The following is a 25,045-nucleotide window of genomic DNA, read 5'->3' as shown; positions in this document are numbered from 1 at the left end:
GTGTTTAATGAGGCGAGTCTACAATGGGGGACCATTGGCTTCTGTCATTTGCAGAGTGCCCTGACTTTTGCGACCTGGCAAAAGAGAGCCACTGTAATCAGTGGGTTTAGTGTCCACAACTGATGGGTTGAAGGATCTTAGAGATGTTTGGGAGTTGTTTGGGATCTTGGACAGGCTTGGAGCATACTTGGGTGGACAGGGGATTAGTTAGAGTCCTGCAAGTCTTTATTTCCCTCCTACAGCATGTTAAAGACTCACGGCAAGGGTTTTTTTAGTTACATGTGTTTATTTATCTCGTGTGCATGTCTGTGGGTGTGTGCAGGAAGGCCAGAGGATGGCGTTTGAGAGTCAGCTCTCTTACTACCATGTGGTTCCTGGCCCTCAGGTTGTTAGGATTGGCAGCAAGAGCCTTCACCCAATGAGCCAGCTCACCAGCCTACCTGAGGACTCACTCAGTCACCCATTTGGAATCCACCCCTGATTCTGATGCCATCCTAGGGGTTAGGACTGTCATTTTCCGTCCTTAACCAAATCTCAGAAGATTCCAATGCTAACCGTGGGCCACGAACTCCACGGTAAGTTCCAGCCAGGTAGATACAGGTGTGCTTCCAGGCACCTGAGGCAGGAGGGAGGGCTAAAGGAGAGAGTGGGGAGAGGGAGGGAGAGGGCACTCTGTGCCCCAGGTGTCACAGTTGAGGGAGGACACTTAGACCTGGCAGGAAACGTGGCAAGGCCAGTGGGCCCCCAGCCAAACACGCCTGGGTAATCTCCACGTCCCAGAGGCCAGCAGGGCTGGAAGCTCCAAATTCTAATAATCCAATTCTGACACTAAGCCCTTGGCTCTGTGCCTCACTCGGGCCTACAGTTCTCCTGTACTGGCTTAACTCTGCCCAGGGACTCCAGATCAGTGCATTTCAGAAATGTAATGGCTTTGTGAGGCGATTTGAAGAGAAAGGGCCTCTGTAGACAGCTCCCTGAGCAGGCAGGGGGAGCCCTCCAGAAACCGGCCAAGGAGAGAGCAGAGCACACAGTGAGCTAGGACAGCTCCATGCCTAGTGTGTGGCCTCTTAAAATCATAAACACAGCAGCTGTGACAAAGGGACTAGAGAAAACAGTCCGGTCCTGCTGAAAGGACTTTTGAGTACTTAGGCAAGAAGCCAGGGAGTAGGTCTCTTCTCTGAAGCCTGGGGCCCCTCCCTTGCATCTTAGCTATGCCCTTGCCACTTAGCTCCACTTTTACATCTTAGCTCTGTCCTTTCACTTTAGCCCTGCCCTTGCATCTTAGCTCCGCCTTTGCAATGTAGCTTCTCCTTGGATCTTCTCTCCTCCTTTGCATTTTGGCTCCTCCCTTGCGTTTTAGCTCCGCCCTTGTACTTTAGCCCCTCCCTTGCACTTTAAGCCCTTCCCTTGCATCTTAGCTCCGCCCTTGCATTTTGGCTCCTCCCACCCACCTGGATATTTTAAGGATCAGAATTCCATGACTTCTAGAACCAAGATGCATTTTCCTAGGCAAGGGCTCCTTTTGCTACCCAGGGCACTCCTCTAATACCCCTTCTGGGACAGCTCCAAGTGTCACCTTAGAGCTGGGCCTAGTGGCACACGCTTATAATTCCAGCACTCAGGAAATGGAGAAGGGAGGGAGGGTTGTGAATTGGAGGGCAGCCTAAACTACATAATCACACACACACACACACCACCACCACCACCACCACCACCACCACCACCACCACCACCACCACCACAGGTTAAAAATATAACTAAAACAAAGATGTAGGAGCTGGAGAGATGGCTTGCTTAGTAATTAAGAGTCGGTACTGTCCTTCTAAAAGACCTGAGTTCAAATTCCAAAAACGGCTCGCAACTGCCTGTAACTGCAGCTCCGCGAGATCTGGTGCCCCCTGCTGGCCTCCACAGACACTGAATTCATGAGCACAAACCAACACGGAGACACATACACAAAGCTGAAGAAGAAAAAAACAAACAAACAAACAAACAACAAAACTGAAAACTCTTAGGAAAAGTCCGTAGGTTATGTGGGCAACTGTTGTCGTTTTCTGCGGGGATCTTGAGGTTTCATGAATTCTGTGATGGGAGCGGCAAGTTCTGAAGCTTATCCCGTGGGTACTGGGGGAAGATGTATACAGGACGCCCTTGGGATTGTGCCTGTAAGTACACCCGGTGGCCCCTGTCACAGTGTTCACTATTAATGCTGTACCTCCTGTTATGTTTGCCTTCTCCGGAGAGTCTTCTTGCCTCAGTGTGATTTCCTGTTGCAGGAAAAAGGATGGGAAAGGGCTAGAGAGATGGCTCAGTGGTTAAGAGCATCGACTGCTCTTCCAGAGGTCCTGAGTTAAATCCCCAGCAACCACATGGTGGCTCACAACCATCTGTAATGGGATCTTATGCTCTCTTCTGGTGTGTCTAAAGAGAGCAATAGTGTACTCATATAAATAAAATAAATAACCTTTTTTTAAAAAAAGGATGGAAAGACAGTCATGAAATTCACTTTGAAAGGTTTCTTCTTCTTCTTCTTCTTCTTCTTCTTCTTCTTCTTCTTCTTCTTCTTCTTCTTCTTCTTCTCCTCCTCCTCCTCCTCCTCCTCCTCCTCCTCCTCCTCCTCCTCCTCCTCCTTCTCCTTCTTCAAGATTTATTTTATTTATATGAGTACACTGTAGCTGTCTTCAGACACATCAGAAAAGCACGTTGGATCCCATTACAGATGATTGTGAGTCACCATGTGGTTGCTGGGAATTGAACTCGGGACCTTTGGAAGATCAGTCAGTGCTCTTAACCGCCAAGTCACCTCTCCAGCCCCCAAGATTTATTATCCTTTTAAAAAGATTTTATTTGGGCTGGAGAGATGGCTCAGTGTTTAAGAGTGCCGACTGCTTTTCTGAAGGTTGTGAGTTCAAATCCCAGCAACCACATGATGGCTCATCCATAATGAGATCTGATGCTCTCTTCTGGGGTATCTGAAGACAGCTACAGTGTACTTACATATAATAAATAAATAAGGGCTGGTGAGATGGCTCAGTGAGTAAGAGCACCCGACTGCTCTTCCGAAGGTCAGGAGTTCAAATCCCAGCAACCACATGGTGGCTCACAACCATCCATAACAAGATCTGGCTCCCTCTTCTGGAGTGTCTGAAGACAGCTACAGTGTACTTACATATAATAAATAAATGAATCTTTAAAAAAAATAAATATTTTTTTAAAAAGATTTTATTTTATGCGTATGAATCTTTGCCTGCCCGTGTGCATATATGAGTAGCACGTGCATGCTTGGCACTGTCAGAGGCCAGAAGATGGTGTTGGATCCCCTGGGACTGAAAATAGAGGGTTGTGGATGCTGGGAAGCAAACCCAAAGACCTTGCAAGAGTAGGTCTTAACCACCCTCTGCAGCCCCGACTTTTAAATTTTAAAAATTATAGCCGGGCAGTTGTGGCGCACGCCTTTAATCCCAGCACTTGGGAGGTAGAGGCAGGTGAATTTCTGAGTTCGAGGCCAGCCTGGTCTACAGAGTGATTTCCAGGACAGCCAGGGCTATACAGAGAAACCCTGTCTCGAAACACCCCCTCCCCCCAAAAATTATATGTATGTGTGTACATGCACGCATGCGTGGGGGTGTGGGTGGGTGTCTGGGCATGTTGTGAGTGCTGTGCCCACAGGGGCCAGAAGAGGGCATCAGATCCCCTGGAGCTGGAGTTAAACAGTGGGTTGGGAGTTGTCTGGGAGTTGTCTGTCCTGGGTGCTGAGGACCAAAACTCCCTGCAAGAGCCTCGAGAACTTTTCACCACTGACCCATCTCTCCAGCCCCAGTGGGATTAACACCCGCACAGGAACCTCCCGTTGGCAGTGACGAACTCATCTTCACTCAAATCTGGGCTCTGGCTCAAATGTCTGGAAATAGTTCAGACCTCAGGGTCCTGCAAGGTACCTGGCAGGTTCAGATTGCACACGCGCGCTGTCCCCGCACTCCTTGCGGAGGTGTCTGTCACCTGATCCTGCTTCCGGCCCACTATCGCTTGTAGAATGAGGACCGGGTTCTGAGTTTGGGTTGGAATAGAAAATGCTCCCCACAGGATATACAACACTTGGTCCTGCCTGCTGGCAGCCCTTCTTCTGGAAGTGATGGGAATTGGGGGCGGGGCAATAGAAAGTAGTTCAGGGCGGGGGGCGGGGCGGGGGGGGCGCATAGTCCATTCTGTATTCTTTTTCCCTGCTTCCTGCTTCCACCACAGGGTGAGGAAGCTTGTCAACACACCACGTTCCCTAGACTATGATGGTGTCCCAAAATTTGTGGGGCTAAGCAACCATGGCTAACCCCCATCACCACGAGCCAGACTATATTATACCTTTTCTACTTGGCGTTACTCCATCTGGCATTTTGGTCACAGCTATGCCAGGAGAACTAATAGGCCTTCCTTTAGCCTCATTCGTGATTATTAGCCATACCCAGTTTATGGGTGGGCAGTTACAAGGAACTAGCTCCTTTAGGGGCTGGACAGATGACTCCACAGTTAAGAGCACTTACTGCTCTTGTACAGGCCCTGGGTACAGGGCCAGGGCTTGGGTTATCTGGCACCCACATAAGGGCTCATAACCGTCTGTAACCCCGGTTGCAGGGGATCCAACACCCTCTTCTGACTTCTGAAGGCACCAGGCAAACATGATGTACCTACAGTTATGCATACAGATAGAAGGAAGGAAGGAAGGAAGGAAGGAAGGAAGGAAGGAAGGGCCATTAGGGAGGCAGAGGCAGGCAGATCTCTGTGAGTTCAAAGCCAGCCAAGGCTTTATAGTGATACCCTCAAAAAGAAAAAAAGAAAAGAAAAGAAAAGAAAAGAAAAGAAAAGAAAAGAAAGAGCGAGCCCGTGCATGGTGCTTAGAGAGTGTGGCTCAAAACCTTTACACATACAGTTCTCTCTGCCTGAGATTTTCTTTGAGCTAGGCTTAAAGGTCTCCCTCTTGTCTTAGAAGGACTGAAGCCCACACCACAGCTTTAAGCTCTCCTAACGGGAGTGTCCTGTGGTACAGGGACAGGTGACAGCAAACTCCTCTGATCTCAGCATATAGGAGGCTGTGAGACAGGAGGTCACAGGTTCCAGGCCAGCCTGGGCTACAGGCAAGACCCTGCCCCCAAGTACAAAAAAAAAAAAAAAAAAAGCAAGCAAGCTTGCCCTCTGTGCTGGGTGCACAGACCCAGCTAGGTAGGTTGAGGTGTTTTCTTCACACTCACAAAGCCCTGGGTTCTATCCCCAGCACTCTGGAAACTGACAGTGGTGGAGTGTGTCTGCAGTTCCAGCACTCCAGAGGTGAAAGGCAGGAGTTCAAAGTCACCCTCAACTGCAGAACAAGTTGAGCTCAGCCTGGGATACATGGGACCCTTTCTTTTTTTCTTTCTTTCTTTCTTTCTTTCTTTCTTTTTTTTTTTTTTTTTTTTGTTGTTGTTGTTGTTTTTCGAGACAGGGTTTCTCTGTGTAGTCCTGGCTGTCCTGGAACTCACTCTGTAGACCAGGCTGGCCTCGAACTCAGAAATTCATCTGCCTCTGCCTCCCAAGTGCTGGAATTAGGATCCTTTCTTTAAAAAAAAAAAAAAAAAAAAAAATCCAATGCATTCTTATCAGTTAACACAGTTAAAATCGGTTATCAGAAGTCTGTGGTGAGCTTAGAGATAATTAACTTCTCAGAAGAGGAAAACCAGGCATGGTGGGAAGCCACTTGCCCAAGTTCCCATCCCTAGTCACACTGGCCTATCAGCCTCTTCTGTGAGTTCTATCCTCTGCAGGGCAGCAGAGGCCGGCCAGCCCAGCCTCCTTTCTGCTGCTGCTGAAGACCCAGGTAGTTTCCCACTGACTGGAAGCTGAGGTGCCATGGGCAGGTCCTCAGCCTCTCTGGGTGGCTCTGATCCCTCTGGCTCGAAGAGAACCTAGGTGAAGAAACTTGGCTTTGGGAGCGGAGCAGACCACCCACCTCTGCATCAGAGGGCTCCAGGCAGGAGGCAAAGCCGCCCCCCCCCCCAGCCTTCTGTGTTTTCCTTCTTGAGCTTTTATTGTGAGCCATTCCTTATTCCTTCGGCGGGAAATTATGCCACTAACTTAAAATAGACTGTGCTTAATTAATAGCATGCTTTGTTCTTGGGATTCTTATCTCGACCGGAAGACACGCCTCTTTTCGGGTTTGTGGGTCAAGGTGAAGTTGCCTCTGGGGACTCAGGAACAGCTGCTTTCTGCTTTTCCACTTTTGAACTCAGGTTCCTGTTGGCTTTTCCCTCCCTGGGGTAGAAGGGTTTTTCCCTAACTCGTTAGCCTGGGGTGTTCACTACTATTAGATTGCCAGCATGACATGTTATAATTACTTCTTCTTGTATGATTAATAGCTACTGTGTACTAAACACCATCTATGAGCCAGGCCCTCTGCTAAGGGATTCTGAGAGTCCTACATGTGGGTATTCTAATTACATCTATCAGATGAGGAAGCTGTGGGCTCCGAGGGGAGAAAGGGCTCCCCAAGTTCCACATAGCTCTAAAAAGTAGAATCAGCCTTTGAATCCAAGTCTCGGTGACCCCCCAAACACTTAAGACTTACTTATTGACATTTAGTCATGTGCTCCGCAGTCCCAGAATGCTCTTGGGCTGGCACGGTAGCCCAGCAGGCACAGGGACTGACTGCCGTCCTCAGCTACAGACTTCCTGAGTTCATCTGGCCTGGCTTCATCTAAAACTAAAACAAAAAGAAGAGGCAGTAAGACAGCCTAGGGTGTACAAGCGCTTGCTGCTGAGCCTGACGACCCAAGGTGATGATGAAACTCATTAACTAGTGTTGTCCTCTGACCTCTACAGCCAAGCTGTGGCGTGTACCTATGTGCCTCCCCCCTACCTTCTGCTTACAAAGAAATGACTTTTCCAAAAGCTTTTTTTAAAAATTCTCTTCCCTTAAAATTTATCTCTTTTATGTCACACAGTCTTAGGACATATGTACAAATATTTTGTATCAGAGAGGGGGAAACTGAGGCACAGAGAGGTGAATTCCTTTACCCGGGTAACATAAGAGACACCGTTCATTTGCATCAAATATGGCCTCACTCACAGGTAGCCAGCCTCACAGCATACGTGGGCTGGAAGCTGAATACTGTTGTGTGGTTCTATACAGGTTACTTCACCATCTTCAACTTTTTAAGTTTCTCATCCATAAAACGGGGGGAACATTTCCTGTTTTTTAGCTTTCTGAGGTGGATATGAGATTCAAGTGTGTGGGAACGGATGGCTGTGGAGAACCTGCTGTCAGGGCCCTGTCTTGGCTACAGTCCTAAGCTTGGCTTTTGGATGGCTTCTTCTTCTTTTTTTTTTTCCAAGTTCTCTTCCGTGTTACCTGCATTTTTCCATAACAAGCATATTGTTTTCGCTGGGCAAGGTAGCACCAGCCTGCTGTTTTAGCTACTCGGAAAGCTGAGGCAGGAGGATCACAAATTTGAGGCCAGTCTGGACAACTTAGCAAGAGACAGAGTCAAAGTCTGGGAATGCACCTCCAGGGTAGGAAGGAACCGTGCTCAGCTCAACCCTGGTTTCCCAGAGGAGAGAGGTGCAGGGCTAGGGAGAGAATTTTCTGAGTAGATGGATGGTGTTTGGGTCAGCAAAGGCTCAAAGCTCTAATGGATGATAGAACTGGGAAGCCACTGAGAGGGGAACGGAGCCCATCTCGGGCTCAGCCCCAGACTGTAGCTCCTGTCACTCTATGAAGGTCACCTGTCCTGAGAGAGTTTTGCGGATTTAGAGAAAACTTTGACCTGGATCTTGGCAGTCCCAAGCAGGGGCTTTAATACCTGTATGTCTACGTGTCACGGACACACAATGAAGGTCAGAAAACCGCGACCCCTTCTTTTTTTTTTAGTTTTTCTCTGTATAGCCCTGGCTGTTCTGGAACTCACTTTGTAGACCAGGCTGGCCTCGAACTCAGAAATCCGCCTGCCTCTGCCTCCCAAGTGCTGGGATTAAAGGCATGTGCCACGACCTCCTGGCCTTTGGGCCCCCACATCCTTAGCAGCCTTAAGGGGACTGGGGGTAAAAAAACCCATGTTCTCTGCCAAAGCAGCTAGCGCTCTAGACACCGAGCCATCTTTCCAGCCTCCTATTTATTGTTATAGAGACAGGATCGCACTCTTGGAGCTCAAGCTGGCCTTTTAAAACTCCCGGTAATCATCCTGCTTTAACCTCTGAGAATACAGGCACGCGTCACCTGGCGTCAGCGCGCCCAGAGTTGTTTTATGTTCCTTTTTCTGAACCTCAAAAATCAAATTCAACCGGGCTTTCCATGTTTTGTCCGCATTATCTGTATGGACAGGATAAGTACTTATGGAACAAATGATTCCACTTCCCCCGCTTGGCTGGGTCGGAAAAATGGGAGTTGAGGCAGATACCCAAGGGCATGGACAATAACGCAGAAGAGCGCTGTGTGAAATGCCAAAGCAGGGAGCTCGGGTCGTGCCAGTGGTCCCCAGCAGGAGGAGGAGGAGGAAGCCCCTAGCTCCACTTAGGTTTCCAGGCCCGCCAGGGACCGTCGCCATGGAGACGCAGGCACCCTGGAGCCCCCTCCCCCTAACAGCCACGCGTTTCCGCTGCGTTGGAGCATTCTGATTGGACGGCCTCCTGGACGCTACCACACACCAAGCGCCTGCTAAGGGGTGACGGTGGGGACCGTATCCTCGCGGGACTCGCGTGTCCCGCCACCTGTTCACATGGCATCCAAGGGAGAGACGGGCCCCGATGCTCCACCCGGGGACAAACCATCGCTCGGCTTGCAAGAGCCTGGGCTCTTGCTTTCTGAGTTGAAGGAGGAGGGATGGAAAAGGCGGCAACGCCCCCTTCTGAGCTGACTCGGTCCCCAGCTCTAGAGCACCGGAAGTGTTGGCGACGTGTCAGTGCGCCCTTCTCTAAACCTTCCCCGGCCCAGGCCACCTTTCCCAGTCGACTGTGGGATTCCGGGGCGGCCTGGGCGCTGCACCCGCCACTTCCGCATGGAACCGCCGCTTCAACCGAACTCCCTCCCTGGGCGCGCGCTCCTTCTCGTGCCCCGTGGTTGGGCCGGAGCCTAGGCGCGGCCACTCCCCTCCCCGGACGCACCAGCCAATGGCGCGGCCGCTCTCGGCGGGGTGGTGGGTAATTCATGAGGGCCTCCCTCTGATTGGCTGAGGCGCTCCGGGCTGAGGGCTGGGCGTCGGGGTAGGTTGCTCCCGAGGTGGGAGGCGGCGCCCCAAGGCCGAGGAGGTGGAGGAGGAGGAGGAGGAGGCCCTGAGAGCGACATGTCCCGGGTTGCCGAGGCAGAACGGTCCGCTGCGCTGTTCTCCTGAGTTGGGGGCGGCCGGCCGAGGACGAGGGTCGGCAGGGGCTGCCCCCGCCGTGGTGGCCGCCATGCTGAGGCCCCGGGGAGCCGAGGGAACCGCTGTGGCGCTTCTCCGGCTGCTTCTGTTGCTGCTGCTGCTGGGACCGAAGCTCCGGGGTCCGGGGCTCGGCGTGGTCGGCGCCGCCGGGGCCGGACTGCCGGAGAGCGTCATCTGGGCAGTGAACGCAGGCGGCGAGGCGCATGTGGACGTGCACGGGATCCACTTCCGCAAGGACCCTCTGGAAGGCCGGGTGGGCCGAGGTGAGAGCCCCTCCGGCCGAGCCTGGGGGGGTCCGCAGCCTGGGAGCAGGGCGCAGCTGCGGGCCTCGAACCCCTTCCTCTCCAGCCGGGAGACCACAGCCTTGGAACGAAGTTTCTCTCTGCAGTGAACCTACCCCCAGCCCCCCAACCCCCCACCCTCCAGGGACCTGGCCAGGACCCAGGGCCTAGCCCTGACTGGAAGCTTCCAAGAGCCATCGAGGCATAGAGTTGGCGAGAAGTTTATATTTAGACCCTTTCTCATTTTACCTTGCCCCAGCCCCTCATCCCACCCAAGCTGGGAATGTAAAAGGCAAGGGTGGCCTTTTGCCTGGCGCCTGGAGGCCTCGCAGGTTGGAGGTCATCGACTCCGCTGCTCTGCCATCCATCGCGACGGTTTCCAGGAGATGCTTTGCCCACCCTACAGATCACCCGCCGTTTTCCGTGCCCCTTCCAAGCCCGGGACTGAGGCTTGATTCTTCGCCAGAACGGCAGGGAGTCTTCGAAGGGGGAATAGTACGGGAAAGTTTGACTGTGGCACCCCTCCCCTCCCCTCCTTTGGAATTTGTATGCTTAAAAGTCAAAGCCACCCGACGGGTGTCGGTATATCGCAGCCCATCCTGCCTATGAGGTCAACCTGTGTAAGGTTTGAGTGTGACCCCCGGGTGATCGTAAGACGTTTGATCCCAGCTTAGGGGGAAAGTGGGTTTTACAGAGTTTCACAGTTCACAACGGCCAAATGAGAATTTTGAGGGCAGATGGTTAAAAATACAGGTTCACAACGGCCAAATGAGAATTTTTGAGAACAGATGGTTAAAAATACAGGTTCCTGGGCAGTCTCTAGACACAGTAGACAAACTTTTTTTTTTTTTTTTAACTTAACTAGCTGGGACTCGGGTCTCTGCCCTAGGCACTTCTGTTATAGGTTACCTTACCCCCCCCCCCCCCAATTCATTCTTTGGAGAAAACCGCTCTAGATTCTTCCATAAGTAGGATTGAAAAACAGGTTTAGAAGGAAAGTCGGGGACTGAAGAGCTGGCTCGGTGGTTAAGAGTGCAGATTGTTCTCTCAGAGAACCCGTTTGATTCCCAGCATCCAGATGATAGCTCAGGATTGTCCATAACTCCATTTCCCAGGGATCCAGTGCGGCTTTCTGACATCCACAGTCACAGGCACACGTGTGCACAGAGAGACATACATGCAGGCAGAACACTACACAAAACTGTTTGAAAAGGTTTTTTGAAAAGGTTTTTCTTGTTTCATGTTCTGGAAGATTGATGCTGTATGCTGGGCGCAGAGGCTGCCTTTGCAGACAACAGGAAATCTCTTTTTTCAGTGTTTGTGTGTGGTTCTTTTAACTTTACTGAAGGTTTCAACTTAGTTTCTCCCAGTTTCTGTGTCGAGATAGTTATATTGTGTGTGTCTTATCTGGATGTTGTGGCACACACCTATAATCTCAGTACCATCAAGGCAGAGGCAGGAGGATCCCTGATTGATGAAAGCCAGTCTGGTTTATCTAGGGAGATCCAGGTCAGCCAGCAATCCAGGGCTACATTATGAGAGCTTGTTTCACAAAAGAAACCAGAATTCTTTGCTTTTATACATGTAAGGGTCTTGGCACATGGGGCTGTTCTCTGAAGTTCTGTGTCCTGGAATTCATTTAGACCTGGCATGCAGGTCCCAGGAACCTGGATTCCGCTGAGTCAGGGCTCCAGGTCGTGGCAGCCAAAGCCAGACTTTGTAACAGCAGGTCGTTACTGCCTCTGTTGCTGGTGTTCCTCTTTCTTCATGCTTGTGGGCAGAGAGGAAGGAGCTCCTGAGGAAACCGCACAGTTGGTGGACTTTGCCTCTTGAGATAATGGTGGTGAGGGCAGTGTACAGCTGGTTTCTTCATTCAGATATCCAGCTATACACTGGTTCCATTGTCCTCCTGTTAGGTCCCCGGTACAGAGGATGAAACTAGGACTGCCATCTTTAGTCCTCTGGTATTCCTCTTATTCTGATACTCTGCTTTTAGGTTGCTGGTGCAGGTGGTTTAGTTTTGGCCTGGTCAGTAGCCAGCTAGGCTCTCTCGTCCTTGGATTGTAGTTTCCTGGGGGCCAGAACACTCATGTGTGTGTGTGTGTGTGTGTGTGTGTGTGTGTGTGTGTGTCAGGGGTTGGGGTTGGGCTGGGTAATTGTAGCAAATACACAGTGTGTGAGACCTGCCAGACTCTTTCATCGTGGAATCTGATTTTGGACGATAGCATTTGGGGGGAAGTAGAACCGAAGGTCCCCTGCCCCAGACTGTCTGCTTGTCTGGGTGTGGCCGGCACGAAGGCATGGATAGAAAGAAAAGTTGGGTATAGTGCTGTGGCGTGGACCGGCGAGTGTTAGTACTTACTAAGTCCCTAGGCAGCTCCCTGGCATTGGGTCTGGGCCCCAGATACGTTTAAGCGTCCACTGAGCAGTCAGCTTTCTAGTTTGTTCTGTTCTGAGGCATCGGCCCTGCCCAGGGAAGAGCAGCTGTTCAGGCTGCCTTGCCTTCTCGGGATCAGGGTGTGCCCCTTATTTGGAGACCCTTGTCTCATGCAGCTATTTATGCTGATTGCAGGAGGGCAGTGCTTCATTTCTTTTCCCACATGGCTGGGATACTGTTTGCAGCACGTGTGCTGAGGACATTTTCTAAGGGTTTGGCCTGATTCTGAACTTGCCTGCCATTTCTCTGCCTTCTTTGTAAGTTCAGCATTCTTGTAACTGAGTGGCCTGGGTACCCAGTGGCTTATGCTTCTAACAGCACTTGATAACATGTGTATTGACTTGTTTCTGCCTTGGGATCACTAATGGTCACAGCCTGGAAAAGGCATTTTATATCTGTGTGCCTCGGTTCAACAGACAGATGTACTGCTGTGGAAAGTGCTGTGGCCCAGCATGAGTTCTGGGGGGTGTGGCTTTGCTCTTGGCTGGTTTGTTTTGAGACAAGGTTTCAGGTTGTCCAGGTTAGCCCCAAACTTAGCATGTAGCTTTGGGATAACCTTAAACTCTTGATTATCCTGCCTTCACCTCCCAAGTGCTGGGATTACAGGCTTGGCCCAGGTCTGGCTTTCCAGGTTCTTGACTTGGTGACCTGTGGTGACTAGACCCTGCCATTCTATATGTTGTATGTCAGGGTCACAGAGGACTTGGCTTGGTTTTGGGGGACACTCCTTCTTTTCCTAAGGAGATTCACTCTAGAATTTATGGCTTGAGGGCCTTGCTTACTGCCCTGAGCCTTGTCTTCCTTCGTGACAGTCACACTGTCATATGTTAGGAGCCTCCAACAGGACTGCTGTCCAGAGCAGGGTAGAGTGCTGTCTTTTTTTTTTTTTTTTTTTTTTCTTCCCTGCTTGATGGCCTTTTACATGAAATTAAAAGTAGGTCAGAGTGTGTGTCCAGAGGGGAGAGATGTTGTCTGGAGACCTGAGCCGGTCAAGTGACTTACTGTTTAACCCTAAAGTGGACCCCATTGGGGGCTGCCATTTGGCTAAGGAAGAATTTAGCCTTGAGGAGCTAAGAGCCTTGTAGAGAGAGTGAGGGAAAAGGGGGTTGGGAGAGCCATGGTTTGCTTATGGCCTGGAGGTTTGTGTAGAGTTCTGTTTCTGTGTTGTTTCCTATTAGTGGCAACGCTTCTGAGAGCCCTAAGTACTGGAAATGTACAGGTAGATGATTTAGGTCATAGGTTCCTTGACCCCATTGTTCATTATAATTTATTAGAAACTAACCTCTCTTGAAAAAGATGATTGAGAAGCCGGACAGCGGTGGCACACGCCTTTAATCCCAGCACTTGGGAGGCAGGGGCAGGCGGATCTCTGAGTTCGAGGACAGCCAGGGCTACACAGAGAAACCCTGACTCGAAAACAAACAAACAAAATGATTGAGAAAAAAAAAAATCTAGTGGTCAGAGGGCCTAGAGGAAGCAATTCATTTATTTGTTTTTAAGCAGGCTTCATTCTACTCCAGACTGGCCTTGAATTTGTGGCACCCTCCTACCTCAGCCTCCTGAGTGCTGGGGTCACAGGTGTACTTGGCACTCTATAGTGGGTCCTGCCCATGTGTTCCTGCTGGTTCCAGACTTTCATTTCAGCTACAGCTTTCCAATTCATTTCCTTTGCCTCCTTTCGATCTGCTTTCGTATGTATGTATGTATGTATGTATGTGGACAGGAACTCACTGTGCAGCCCTGCTTGCCTGAAGCTAGCTCTGCAGTGCAGGCTGACTTGTAGCTCCTAGCACTCTGCCCTGCCTGCCTGCTGTTGCTGGCGCAGCTACCCCGTTTCTAACTCCCAGAGCAGAGGTATTTTCTTTACTGCCTGTGTCTGCCCAGTGGGCATTTCTACATGTTTATCTTTTGTCTGTCTCCATGTGGGACAATCTGCTAAGATTTTTCCAGGTGGCTCACCGCCTCTGCAGTTCTGTGGATGGGTGATGACCTCATACTGCAGTTGAGGAAATGGACCTAAAAGAAACAACTAGTTAGTTCAGCATCACTTAGTAGATGATAGGGTCAGGATTCGAATCCAGGCCTGTCTTACTCCGAGCTGGGTTGAATTTTCCAGTGAGCCTGGCTGCCCTAGGAGCAGATAAAATGTAGGCCCTGTGGCCTCCTTCCTTCTGGTTAAGTGAGCTGTGCTGTGCCGGCTTCAGCAGTGTGCTGACTGTCCACTCATTCTATGTTAAAGAAACCTGCTTAGCTGTTGGTGTGTAAAGGCTAGTAAGGGAAGAAAAATCCTGTTTTTGCAACTCTGTCTCCTGGGACTTTGTGGCAGGTCTCTTAGGACAGCCACTTGGGCTTAAAAGTGAATCCCAGATTGTTTAAGTCTCGCTCACTTGGCAGTTTTCTGAACTGTGGGGCTGAGGCTGCTGCAGGCAACACTGCTTCTGGTTTCTCAAGTTTTCTTTTCAGTGAGGGGATGGGGGTGGAGTCCACACACGCACAACATTTTCTGTGGCTCGAACAATAACCGACAGCTAGCTGATGTTCCAGATTTGCAAGCGTCTCTCTGCCCTCCTGGGAGAAGGAAATTCTTAGCACTCAGCTGGAGGAGAAATAGCCTTTCAGGTTGCATAGGTGTGTGTGTCCTGAGCAGCCTTTGAGTTTGGGAAGGATCGAGAGTGTGTTAGCCCCACATCCTTTGGAAGCCATGTGTCTTTGATTTCCTGAGGAGATACAGGGAGGAGAGTCTGAAGACAAAACTACAGTGAGTTTCCTGCCCCATTGTCTCCCCTGTGCAACTGATCACAAGGCTAATGTCACTTACAGGAACTGTTAACAGTTATGTTTATTTTTCTAAGGGCTTGACCTTAGCCACTGGAACTTTTAGCTCATCTTTCACCTTTTGTCGGGTCCTTTTCTTTGAAATGATGGTGATTTGGAGGACAGAGCTCTTGGGCTATGTTCTTAGGAGTGAGTCAGATGAGCTCAGACATGTTCAGGGTGGTGTGGTCCTGGCTGATCTGCCCGTCTGTCAAAGGATCCAGGTGTCAGGTATCTTCAGGGGGAAGGTAGGCTTAAAATCTTCAGTTGGAGTTGAGAAAGCAGTTGGGGGAAGGGGAGATTTTATGGAATGTTGATAAGCCTCATTGTGTGTGTGCTAAAGAGAGCCCAACATTCTTGTCAGGACGCATGAGTACTCATGGCCTGGGACTGGAGGGTGGTATATGTTTGGGAAGACCGGAGTTTAGTGTTTGTTTGGTTTTTTTTTTGGGGGGGGGGGGGAGCACATTTACAGCTCGTTACCAAGAAGACTGGGGGCTGTAGAGGATTTCTCTGTTTTTTTTTTTTGTTTGTTTGTTTTTAAGATTTATTTATTTTACGTATGTGAGTACACTGTAGCTGTCAGATACACCAGAAGAGGGCATTAGATCTCATTACAAATAGCTGTGAGCCATCATACGGTTGCTGGGAATTGAACTCAGGACGTCTGGAAGAGCAGAGGGTGCTCTTAACCACTGAGCCACCTCTCCAGTCCTTCCTTTATCCTTGGTGTCAGTCCTAGAAACGAGGGAGGCGGCTCTTAAGCTGGTCGGTCTTCTGAAGGTGGACTCTTACGCAGGGTGCTGTGCTCCTCACGCTGGCCCCACCACTGTGCAGTGCTTTAATCTTGTGTCAGTAGGAGCTGCACCGAGTGGCTACTGAGCGGAACCTGGGTAGAACATTTCTCTGGTTGGTTTAATCGAGCGAGGCGGTGGTGGAAAGGGCAGCGGAGGTGAACTCAGTCATGTAAGATAGTTGCAGCTGGAGGAAGTTGCAGAACACCGTCCCCTCTTTTACGAGCCTGTTTTTCTTTGCCAGCTTGGGAACTTTTTTCAATAAAATTTTTGAAAAACAACAAAAACTCCAGCTAGTTTATTCTTTGTTGTGAGTAATGTAGTAAACGTAAGAGTAAGCGGCTTCCCTGACAGATAGCCTGGTTGCTTTAGACCGAAAACCCATTACAACTGAGGAGAGTTGCTGGTTGGTCCCTGGTCTCAGGAGGTTTTCCCTGAGGCTCTCCTTGATGATCTCTGCAGCACCTCATTCCCTTTACGCTCGTTCCCACCCTTTCCCAGCATGCCCAGGAACTAAATTTAAAGTTCTGCTGACGTGATTCCTGTTTGGTTTCTTTGATGTTTCTCTTCCATGTCAGCAGCTATCTGATTCTTGTCTCTGTGTGAACTCTTTAGAACCAGATGCAGAGGGAGTGGCCCCTTCTGCTGGGAGAGTTACTAGAGTGTTGCCCTGGCAATGCCTCTACCGGGTCTCCACTCTTCCTCATCCTGCCTCTGATGTGCCTTCTCTTTGTATTTTCCTTAGCCTCGGACTATGGCATGAAACTGCCGATCCTGCGCTCCACCCCGGAGGACCAGATCCTATATCAGACAGAGCGGTACAATGAAGAGACCTTTGGCTACGAAGTACCCGTCAAGGAGGAGGGCGACTATGTGCTGGTGTTGAAGTTTGCTGAGGTCTACTTTGCACAGTCTCAGCAGAAGGTGAGGGGTGTTGAGGTTCCTGTTTGGCCAGTAGCACACTGCTGCTTTTGAACAGTTCAGTACTCTGAAGCCATCGTAGAAACCATGAGGATCCTCCCACCCTGGAGAAGCGTCCTCCCCCTGCCCATTGGCTGTACCTGTCTTGGGTCCTTTTAGGAACCTCCTGCTCACTTCCTTCCCAGACTCTCAGCAGCTTGTCCCCTGCGTTGGCGTCCCTGGTTCAGTCTGTCTGCTTTCTCCCTGTAAGGCCAGCATGAAACCTTGGCAGCCAAGGGCCATGGCTGTGTTGGCTCTGGTGGAGGACTACAGTCACCTTGGAGTATGTCCAGAGTCATAATTTAAGTTATGAAGCCCGAGCAGGTACATGTCTGATGTCTTGAGGGGTCTGAAGCTGGTGGTGTTAACAGTGTCTTGTCTTTTACTCTGGGAAGGTGTTTGATGTCCGGTTGAATGGCCATGTGGTGGTGAAGGACTTGGACATCTTTGACCGTGTCGGGCACAGCACGGCCCATGATGAAATCATCCCGATGAGCATCAGGAAGGGGAAGCTGAGTGTGCGGGGGGAGGTGTCCACCTTCACAGGGAAGCTATACATCGAGTTTGTCAAGGTAACGGCGGCTGGGCCTCCTCCTGTGGGAGGGAGGAGAAGATGTGCTGCCTGTGGCCTGACTGTGCCTTCCCTTTTCTAGGGGTACTATGACAATCCCAAAGTCTGTGCACTCTACATCCTGGCTGGGACAGTAGACGGTGAGTTGGAATTTTACCTTCTGCTCCGTGACTTGTGCTGCAGGGTATGCTTGCGGAGTGCTTGCGATAGATAATACAGCTGGTCATTGTTTGGGAAATATTTAAAGCCACATCATAGGGAACTCCCAGTCAAACATACAAGGACAAAGTATCACATGGTTCTGGCCACAAAGGGTTAAAGTCAGGTCTGTGTTCATCCCTGCCTGTTACTGTTTAATCAGCAGTCAGTCTTTGGCAAAATCTTTTTTTTTTCCTCTTGAGATCGAGTCTCTCTAGTCCTGGCTGTCCTGGAACTCACTGTGTAGACCAAGCTGTTGTCCTTTACTCACAGAGATTCTCCTGCCTCAGTCTCCCTAGTGCAGGCAGTAAAGGTGTGCACCCCTACACCCTGCCTCTGGGACAAAGTGGAAACTGCTCTATGAGTTGGGATTAGTGATGACCCCTTTTGGGGTTCCTTCCCCGTTATCTCACTCAGTTAGAATTACCTGAGGACTGGCAGGAAAGTCACCTCTGCTGCTAAGACCGATGACCTGAATATGATCCCAGGAACCACATGATAGACAGAGAACTGATCCCACAACTTGTCCTCTGACCTCCACCATGGCTTGTGTGCATGCATGGGCACACACATACGCACACATGCATGCACAGTAAATGTACTAGAATTACCTGAAATATGTCTTAAGTTCCATTTGTGGTTTGGGCTCTAGTCCTTTGGAGAAAAAGACAAAAATAAGAGTCCCTGTGGGGGGGCTGGTGAGATGGCTCAACAGATAAGAGCACCCGACTGTTCTTCTGAAGGTCCTGAGTTCAATTCCCAGCAACCACATGGTGGCTCACAACCATCCCTAACAAGATCTGGCGCCCTCTTCTGGAGTGTCTGAAGACAGCTACAGTGTACTTACATATAATAAATAAATAAATCTTTAAAAAAAAAAAAAAAAAAAAAAAAAAGAGTCCCTGTGGGTTTGGTTAGGTGCAGCTCCAGTACCTGAGATAACAGGTGGCTCCTTGACCTTGGAGTTCAGCCTTGGTCATCTCTTGCTCAGGGTTTAGATTGCTCTGCTGCAGCCTCCCAGCTGATTTTTGCAGGGAAAACTTGGTATCCTACTGGGTTTTCTCCTCCATCTTCTCTCTGTGCTGTTTCCCATCTTGTCTTGAATACATGGAAAGTCATATCTTTAATTTTTTTAGACTTATTTTATGTGTATAAGTATTTTGTCTGTATGCGTGTACTTGTGCAAGTGTGTTAGTGTGTGTGGGTTGTGTATTCACCACATGTGTAGTATTCTCAGAACTCAGAAGAGAAACTGGAAGTGCGGTTATGCCATGGTGGCTGTAAGCCACCAGCTCGGTGCTGGGGACCGAGCCGAGGTCTTCCAAGAGGAAGAGCAGCCAGTGCTCTCAAGCGTGGGGCCATACCTTCTGCCCGTCCTCTTGTCCTAACACCTTCCCTCCCGCCCAGTGCTGACATGGATCTTCTAGGAAGGTGACACTGTACACCAGGCTCTACTTGGGTTCCTTAGGAGTTAGGACAGAGGTGTGGTGAGGCTGGGAACCAGAGCCTGGTAGGGCAGCCTTCAGTATCTGGATCAGAAGGAAGACGAAGACTTTGAAATAAGTTTTAACTGTCAGATCACTGTCCCTGCCTATTGTGGGCCTCTGGGAGCTTTGAAGAAGTGAGTCAGGAAGGAGAGAGAACCTTCCTTTGGGGAAGGCCCTGTATTGCTTTTTAGGTAAAACCTGAATCTGACTACTGTTCCTGTGTCCTGCTGTTTAGGTTAGAGATCATTTCTACCCCTCCCTGTGGACCTGGTTAGATGACAGAGGTCTCTCTAGTGTGGCCCATTTACGGCTCTGAATGTTCTCATGTAAATGCTCTGGGTCTTAGTGTACTTAAAGGGTTTTTCTTTTTTTCTATTAGATGTACCAAAGCTGCAGCCTCATCCAGGATTGGAAAAGAAAGAAGAGGAGGAGGAGGAGGAGGAATATGATGAGGGGTCTAATCTCAAAAGACAGACCAACAAGAACAGGGTGCAGTCAGGCCCCCGCACGCCTAACCCCTATGCCTCGGACAACAGCAGCCTCATGTTCCCTATCCTGGTGGCCTTCGGAGTGTTCATTCCAACCCTCTTCTGCCTCTGCCGCTTGTGAGAGGACAAATGGCCATCCTCAGCAGGGTGGAGGGAGTGTGCGAGAAACCAGACACTTTGGTTTCTGTAATCTTCACAGTGTTTAGGAAAAGAGAAAACAAATCAAACAGCGCACACACACACACACACACACACACACACACACACACACACAAACACAGACACACATGTGCTCACACACACACGGAAAGAGATAAGAAAAGCAGAGAGAGTGGGGTCACCCCACCAACACAGGTTGCAGAGTGCTCAGTCCTGCTCTGCCTAGCTGGCCCCACCCCAGCTCTCTTTCTCTGGGGTACTTAGGGAGAGGATCCTTCCTCTCCGAGGATCCTCATTATATACCTAGTAGGAAGGACTCTGAACTCAGAGCAGTCACACTTCCTTGGTTTTTTTAGGTTAGACATTAACAAACAGCAGGAAAATGTCACATAACCTGGAAAGACCGCACTGGAGTTGGGTGTGTTCTGAGTTTCTGTCCAGATGTGATTTCAGCAGTCATGGTATTCCAAGTGTGTGTGTGGAGGTAGATAAGTGGGACGGTAAAGACAAAGGCGTGGAAGAGAAAGTCAGCGCTTCCTTCCTGGGAAGCCTGTCGTCTGGGTTAATCTGTTGATGTATCTTCATTGTCATCTCTCATCCTGATGTGTGCCAGTTAGAGGACTGTCTGGTATCCAAGACGACTAGTGTATGTCAGGTCCTCAAATCACCAACAGCTTGTTACTACAACAAATTGTTTTGATTTTAGTGCCTGTTGAGGACTTGATTTCTTCTTGATTTTTCTCTTAATCTGGTTCATTTGAAATTTCTCACTTCTTAACCATAGAGCTAAGTTATTGTCAAAACTGGGCAGGAGACAGGAGATTGGAGTGGTCTCTGCTGGGGTGTCTGACCCTCCACCACCTCACCTTGTTGGTACCTCCCTCCCTGAATTCCTGAGCCAGCAACTCTTACTGGCCCCTCCATAGGGTCTTGCTGCCAGGGACAGGGATGCTTTCCAGCCTGCAGCAACAGAACACTTGACCTTAAAAGTCTCTTCTGGTCTTTGGATTAGAAAAGGCTTATGTTAGCAACCTCAGAGACTTGAGCCCTGCTAAGTGACTGACCACTGTTTAGAATGTCCAGAATCTGATGTCCATCTGTCCCTGTGTCTTCTGTCCTCTTTCAGCTAGTTTAGGCTTATGCCTAGAGTCACCCCAAAGAACTGAGACTGGCTGCAGCAGCCCAGCTGTGTTTCTCATTGATGATAATAGTAGGCTCTACTGCCCTCCCCTCCCCTATCCAAGTAGCAGTTAAGTTCCATCCAAATACGTGGGACTCAAAGACTCCTAGTCAGCTGTAGTTCTGGAGGCTCTGAATGTCTAACTTTAGCATCAAAGTGTCTGTCTCAGATTCCCAGTAAACACCTCTGTAGGGGATGAAGTTTCCATGTCCCCCATCTTCCTTTTGGTCACCTTCATCTGTGTGTCAGTTAAGACACAGTGAGGGACAGCCCAGCTGCAATAAAAGGGATTTTCTATGTCAGAAGCAGCAGGCTTTGCTTCAGCTTGAGTTGGAGCCGTGTGAGTCTCAGGCCAGGCCCTTATTTCTGAATGTGTTTGAATTTTAAGTTTGCCTTATCAGATATCTGAGCTGTGCGACAAGTAAGTAGCTCTGGGGCCATGTCTTGACTGGCTCCTAATGGTGACTCCAGGCCAGCACTTGGTCATTTGAGAACTGTCTTCTGTGTTCTCTGTGACTTAGGCTAGCCCTAGGGTACTGAGGTGGCAGCTGCATGGCTGTGGCCTGAAGTTGCACTTGCAAAGGTCCTGCTTCTACAGGACGCTGAGGTACTTACTACCCTGGTCTCGGGAACTGCCTGCCTAGGGCAACAGATGTCCTGACTAATCTGGCTTCTGGTTCCCGGTCCATCCCTATTTACAAAGCTATGGGCCACTGTCAGCACATTAAACAAGGTGAGGGAGAGTAGCTGCCTCCGTGTCACCTTGTCTGCCTGGGTCTCTGAGGAAGGAGGGGTCCTGCTTTCTCACCCAGCTCACCCCTTTGGTGACTCAGAGTCCTTCTCAGAAGGAAACCCTGACTCCTGGGCCATTTCCTAATGGTACTGTAAGCCAAGTGGCTCGGCTTCTGCCTCTGTTTCCAAGCCCACCCCTTCCCGGAGGGATAGGGACGGGTGCTTTCCTCTCTAGTTGTATCTGAGCGGAAGGAACATCTTTCTGTAGCTAATAAAAACTAAAAGGGAAGAGGAAGCAGAAGGGAAGGAGTGTGGCGGAGGCTGGGATGGATTCCCTAAGCCAAGCCTGCCCAGCTAATGAGCTGTTTGACGTTGAACTTGAAAGCTTTCCCCTCCCTCTAAGATGATGTAGGTACTTGAGGTTTGGGTTAAAGGGGCTGGGTGGGGCACGCTTTATTTTTATTTTTGTATTGTGTATGTCAAGAATCACTCCATTGTTCGTGTTGCTTTTTGCACTGTTTGTTCCCCGCTGTGTTTTGAGCTAGAACAAGGAGTTGCCTGGGATTGGGAGCTGTGGGTGGTGCAAGTCAGGGAGTGGGCCAGGAGAGGCCCGGGTTTTCTGTTTGAGCTATACTCTGACCCAGGATGTTAGAGCACACTGATCCAGCCACTAGAGAGAAAGGTACAAGAGCAGAGCAGAGGAGCAAGCAAGGACAGCTGGGTTGAGTCTGCAGGTCCAGTGTGGTTTAGGTCAGTCAGGGGCCAGCTGGCCTCTGACTGCATTGCTTTAGGTCGTATTCAAACTCTCTTAAACATTGTGCCAAGAAACGATTTGTGGGATTCATGTCCCGAAACCATTAAATCTATTGTTTGGAAAGTCTGCAGTCCTGAGGAGGGCTTGCTCACTGGACACCCACAGATCTGGCCCTTTGAAAGGCAGCCTTCAGATGCCCATCGTGTGAGAGGCGCTGCCTGTTGATGAAGTGTGTGACCTTTTCTCCTGCTGAGTGGGAGATCCCAGGGTCCCACACGCCTCACCTCGGTGAGTGGGCAGAGCTGAGCCGCACTGTGTGCCTGGGAGCAGGTTACAACTCTGGTTTGACTTTCATTTTGTTGAGAAGCTTCTGTTTTAAGGAATTTCTCCTTCTTGTCTCATTCCTGCCTTTCCTGGGAAGGGCCTGGCCCTGATCTAGAGTCTTAGCTAAGGAGCTGAGAAACAGCCACAGTACTCCCTTCTCTTCGCGCACAGGGCCCTCTCTCTTAGAGACTGCTCAGCTTTCGAGTCCAGGGAGGAGTCAGCGGGGAGTCAGCAGGTTCTCTCTCCTCCCTGGGAACTGGGGACCAACCCACCCCGGCAGCACAGTGCCTTTTTTTCTCCTGCTCTGAGTCAGGTGGGCGTCCCCTCTAGATCCAGGTCTGGGCAGGGGTCTGATGGTCCACTGTGGGCTGTTTCCCTATCCACCCCCCTCCTTGCTGGCCTACTCTGACATAATACAAGTGTCTTCTTGCCTTGAGGAACCTTAATGGCATTGTGGCCACCACATGTGACTCTTCTCCGTGACTCTATAAAGACCTAGCAGAGCATGTGAGCATTCTCAAACAAGAGACTAACTGATGCTCCTGCTGTTAAAAAGGCAGAACTAGGGAGGTGACTTTAGGCCTCCTGCTGTGGCCTCTGAAGAAGGTGACTCTTCAGGTAAGACTGATGGAGGCTACACCGACAAACCGCAGACACGCAGGATCTGCTCAGAGATTGCAGAAGAGCGTGGCCTCTCTTATAGGGAAGATGTAATTATGGATCAAAGAGTGCTAAGAAAATTGCGAAGAAGCCTTACTGCTTACACCAGAGAGCTCAGGGCAGCTTTATCTTCCAGGTTTATCTAAAACTATCTGTGTTGGGCTTCCCTGACACGGGAGAGGGGCAAGGATAGACGATTGACATGGCACTGATGGTCAGTTGCCCAGGGAGGCCGCTTACTCTGGATGCAGATGGCTGCTGCCGATCCACTCTGTCTTTCTCGGGCTGCTTTTGCGTCGTTGTCCTAGGTGGCCAGATTGTCTTGATAAGAGCAGATCTGGGGACTGATCGGATTGGCAGGAAAAGAACAGAGTGCATCTCTTGGGATGGGCTTCTCTCGGAGTGTAAAAGCAAGGGGCCAGGATTGTGCTGGCAGCCAGGGAGACAGTAGTGCCTGCGGAAGTTGGCAGAGGAGGCCTTGGCATGCTCGCATCCAGGCAGTCATGTGTGATGGGAGCACATAGCATCGGGAGAAGCAGAACTCCATCCTCACCTCTATTTTGAGCTTAGTGCTTTATTTCAGTATGAGGAAAAACAACAACAAACCGAAGTGTGCTTTCCGTCCTTTCAGAGGACAACTGTCAGGAAACAGTTGAGGTGCCAGGTGGGAGGGGAGACTTGGCAAGGAGAGATGTCGTGGCAAAACTAGGAAAAGAGACATTCTTGGCTCTTCTCTTTCCTGGTGTGCCATGATCCAGGGAATGAAAAGAAATTTGACCCTGGATTAGTTTCTTTGTCGGCGCTGAGGAACACTGCTTTTTCACAAAGTTCCCCCGGGATAGAATGGCTGTCCAGTCTAAGCTCAGGGCAGCCTCTTCAACCACTGTTGGCCCAGCCTGGCTTGTGAGGAAACCAGCCCTGTCCCTCAGTATTGAACTTGGCTGCTTGTGGGATCCAGTCCTGGAGGACAGGCATCAAGTTCTTAGCCTCTGTAGCTCTTAGCTTTCCCATCTTTCCCTGCAAGGCCACACCGTGCATTTACAGCAGTGTGGCAAGGTGTAGGAGGGACCTTGAACCTGGCTGGCCAGGGCAGCAGCAGGAGTAGGTAGAGCTGTTGTTCCTTCTGGGCTGTCTCCATCCATCTATACCCCTTTCATGCCCCACCCCACTCCCACCAAAAAGTAAAAAATCAGGATGTTTTTCACTGTCCATTGCTTTGTGTTTTAATAAACAATTTGCAGTGATACTCCGTGTTGAGAGTGAATTGAACTCAGAGAGAGAGATGGTGAGCTGGCTGCAGTGGCACTCACTTGTCATTCCAACGGTTGGGAGGATCAGGAATTGAAGACCACATCCAATTAAGTACTCAGTTAAACTGTCAGTCTGGACTCCCAACCCCCACCACTAAGAAAGACCAGGGAGGTCGCTCAGCTGCTACCAAAACTGATCAAAGCCTGAGGTTGACCCCCAGAGTGTGGAGAGAGAAAGAGAGAAAGCGCTAACACATGCTGTGGTACCTCCCCTCCCCAACAGATAAGTAAATGTGTCCCCTCCCCACCCCACAATAATAGTAGACACCAATGTAGGAGAAGGGGAGGGAAGAGAGGCCATGGAGGACTAATGACATGACATTCTTGTCTCTCTTGGGGCTGGCAAGATGGCTCAGCGAGTAAAGGTCCTTGCTACCAAGCTAAGGGGAAGGAGAGAACCAGCGTTCCCACAGGAATGGTTGTCACCTGATGTCCAGTCACAAACGGGTACACACTTCCTCCCCAGTCTTGGCCTGACCACTTCAGCCAGCACTCCAGGAATAATCAAGTCTGTGTTAT

General features: G+C 50.1%; 1 protein-coding gene and 1 long non-coding RNA gene across 2 annotated transcripts; one reads left to right on the top strand and one right to left on the bottom strand.

Annotated features, from left to right (window-relative positions):
* Positions 1-1,987: 1,987 nt before the first annotated feature.
* On the bottom strand, positions 1,988-7,944 carry Gm35465. Its single transcript, XR_387598.3, has 2 exons — positions 6,590-7,944; positions 1,988-2,267 (listed from the first exon to the last, which is right to left on the bottom strand). It is a non-coding gene; the product is annotated as a predicted gene, 35465 (long non-coding RNA).
* Positions 7,945-9,266: 1,322 nt separating this feature from the next.
* On the top strand, positions 9,267-24,462 carry Mlec (malectin). The gene is made up of 5 exons (NM_175403.3): positions 9,267-9,640; positions 16,449-16,627; positions 17,059-17,235; positions 17,317-17,374; positions 19,299-24,462. The coding sequence occupies exons 1-5, from the start codon at positions 9,409-9,411 to the stop codon at positions 19,526-19,528; spliced, it is 876 nt and encodes a 291-aa protein (NP_780612.2). The 5' UTR covers positions 9,267-9,408; the 3' UTR covers positions 19,529-24,462.
* The last annotated feature ends 583 nt before the right edge of the window (positions 24,463-25,045 follow it).

Source organism: Mus musculus, chromosome 5 (assembly GCF_000001635.26).
Source record: "Mus musculus strain C57BL/6J chromosome 5, GRCm38.p6 C57BL/6J".
NCBI lineage: Eukaryota > Metazoa > Chordata > Mammalia > Rodentia > Muridae > Mus > Mus musculus.
This window is presented reverse-complemented; position numbering and strand designations above follow the sequence as displayed.

Bases quoted from the DNA above. Each gene is read 5' to 3' on its own strand.
- Mlec (NM_175403.3), top strand. From the start codon at position 9,409: ATGCTGAGGCCCCGGGGAGCCGAGGGAACCGCTGTGGCGCTTCTCCGG. The intron at 9,641-16,448 runs GTGAGAGCCCCT...TATTTTCCTTAG, and splicing joins GGAAGGCCGGGTGGGCCGAG to CCTCGGACTATGGCATGAAA. The intron at 16,628-17,058 runs GTGAGGGGTGTT...TACTCTGGGAAG, and splicing joins TTGCACAGTCTCAGCAGAAG to GTGTTTGATGTCCGGTTGAA.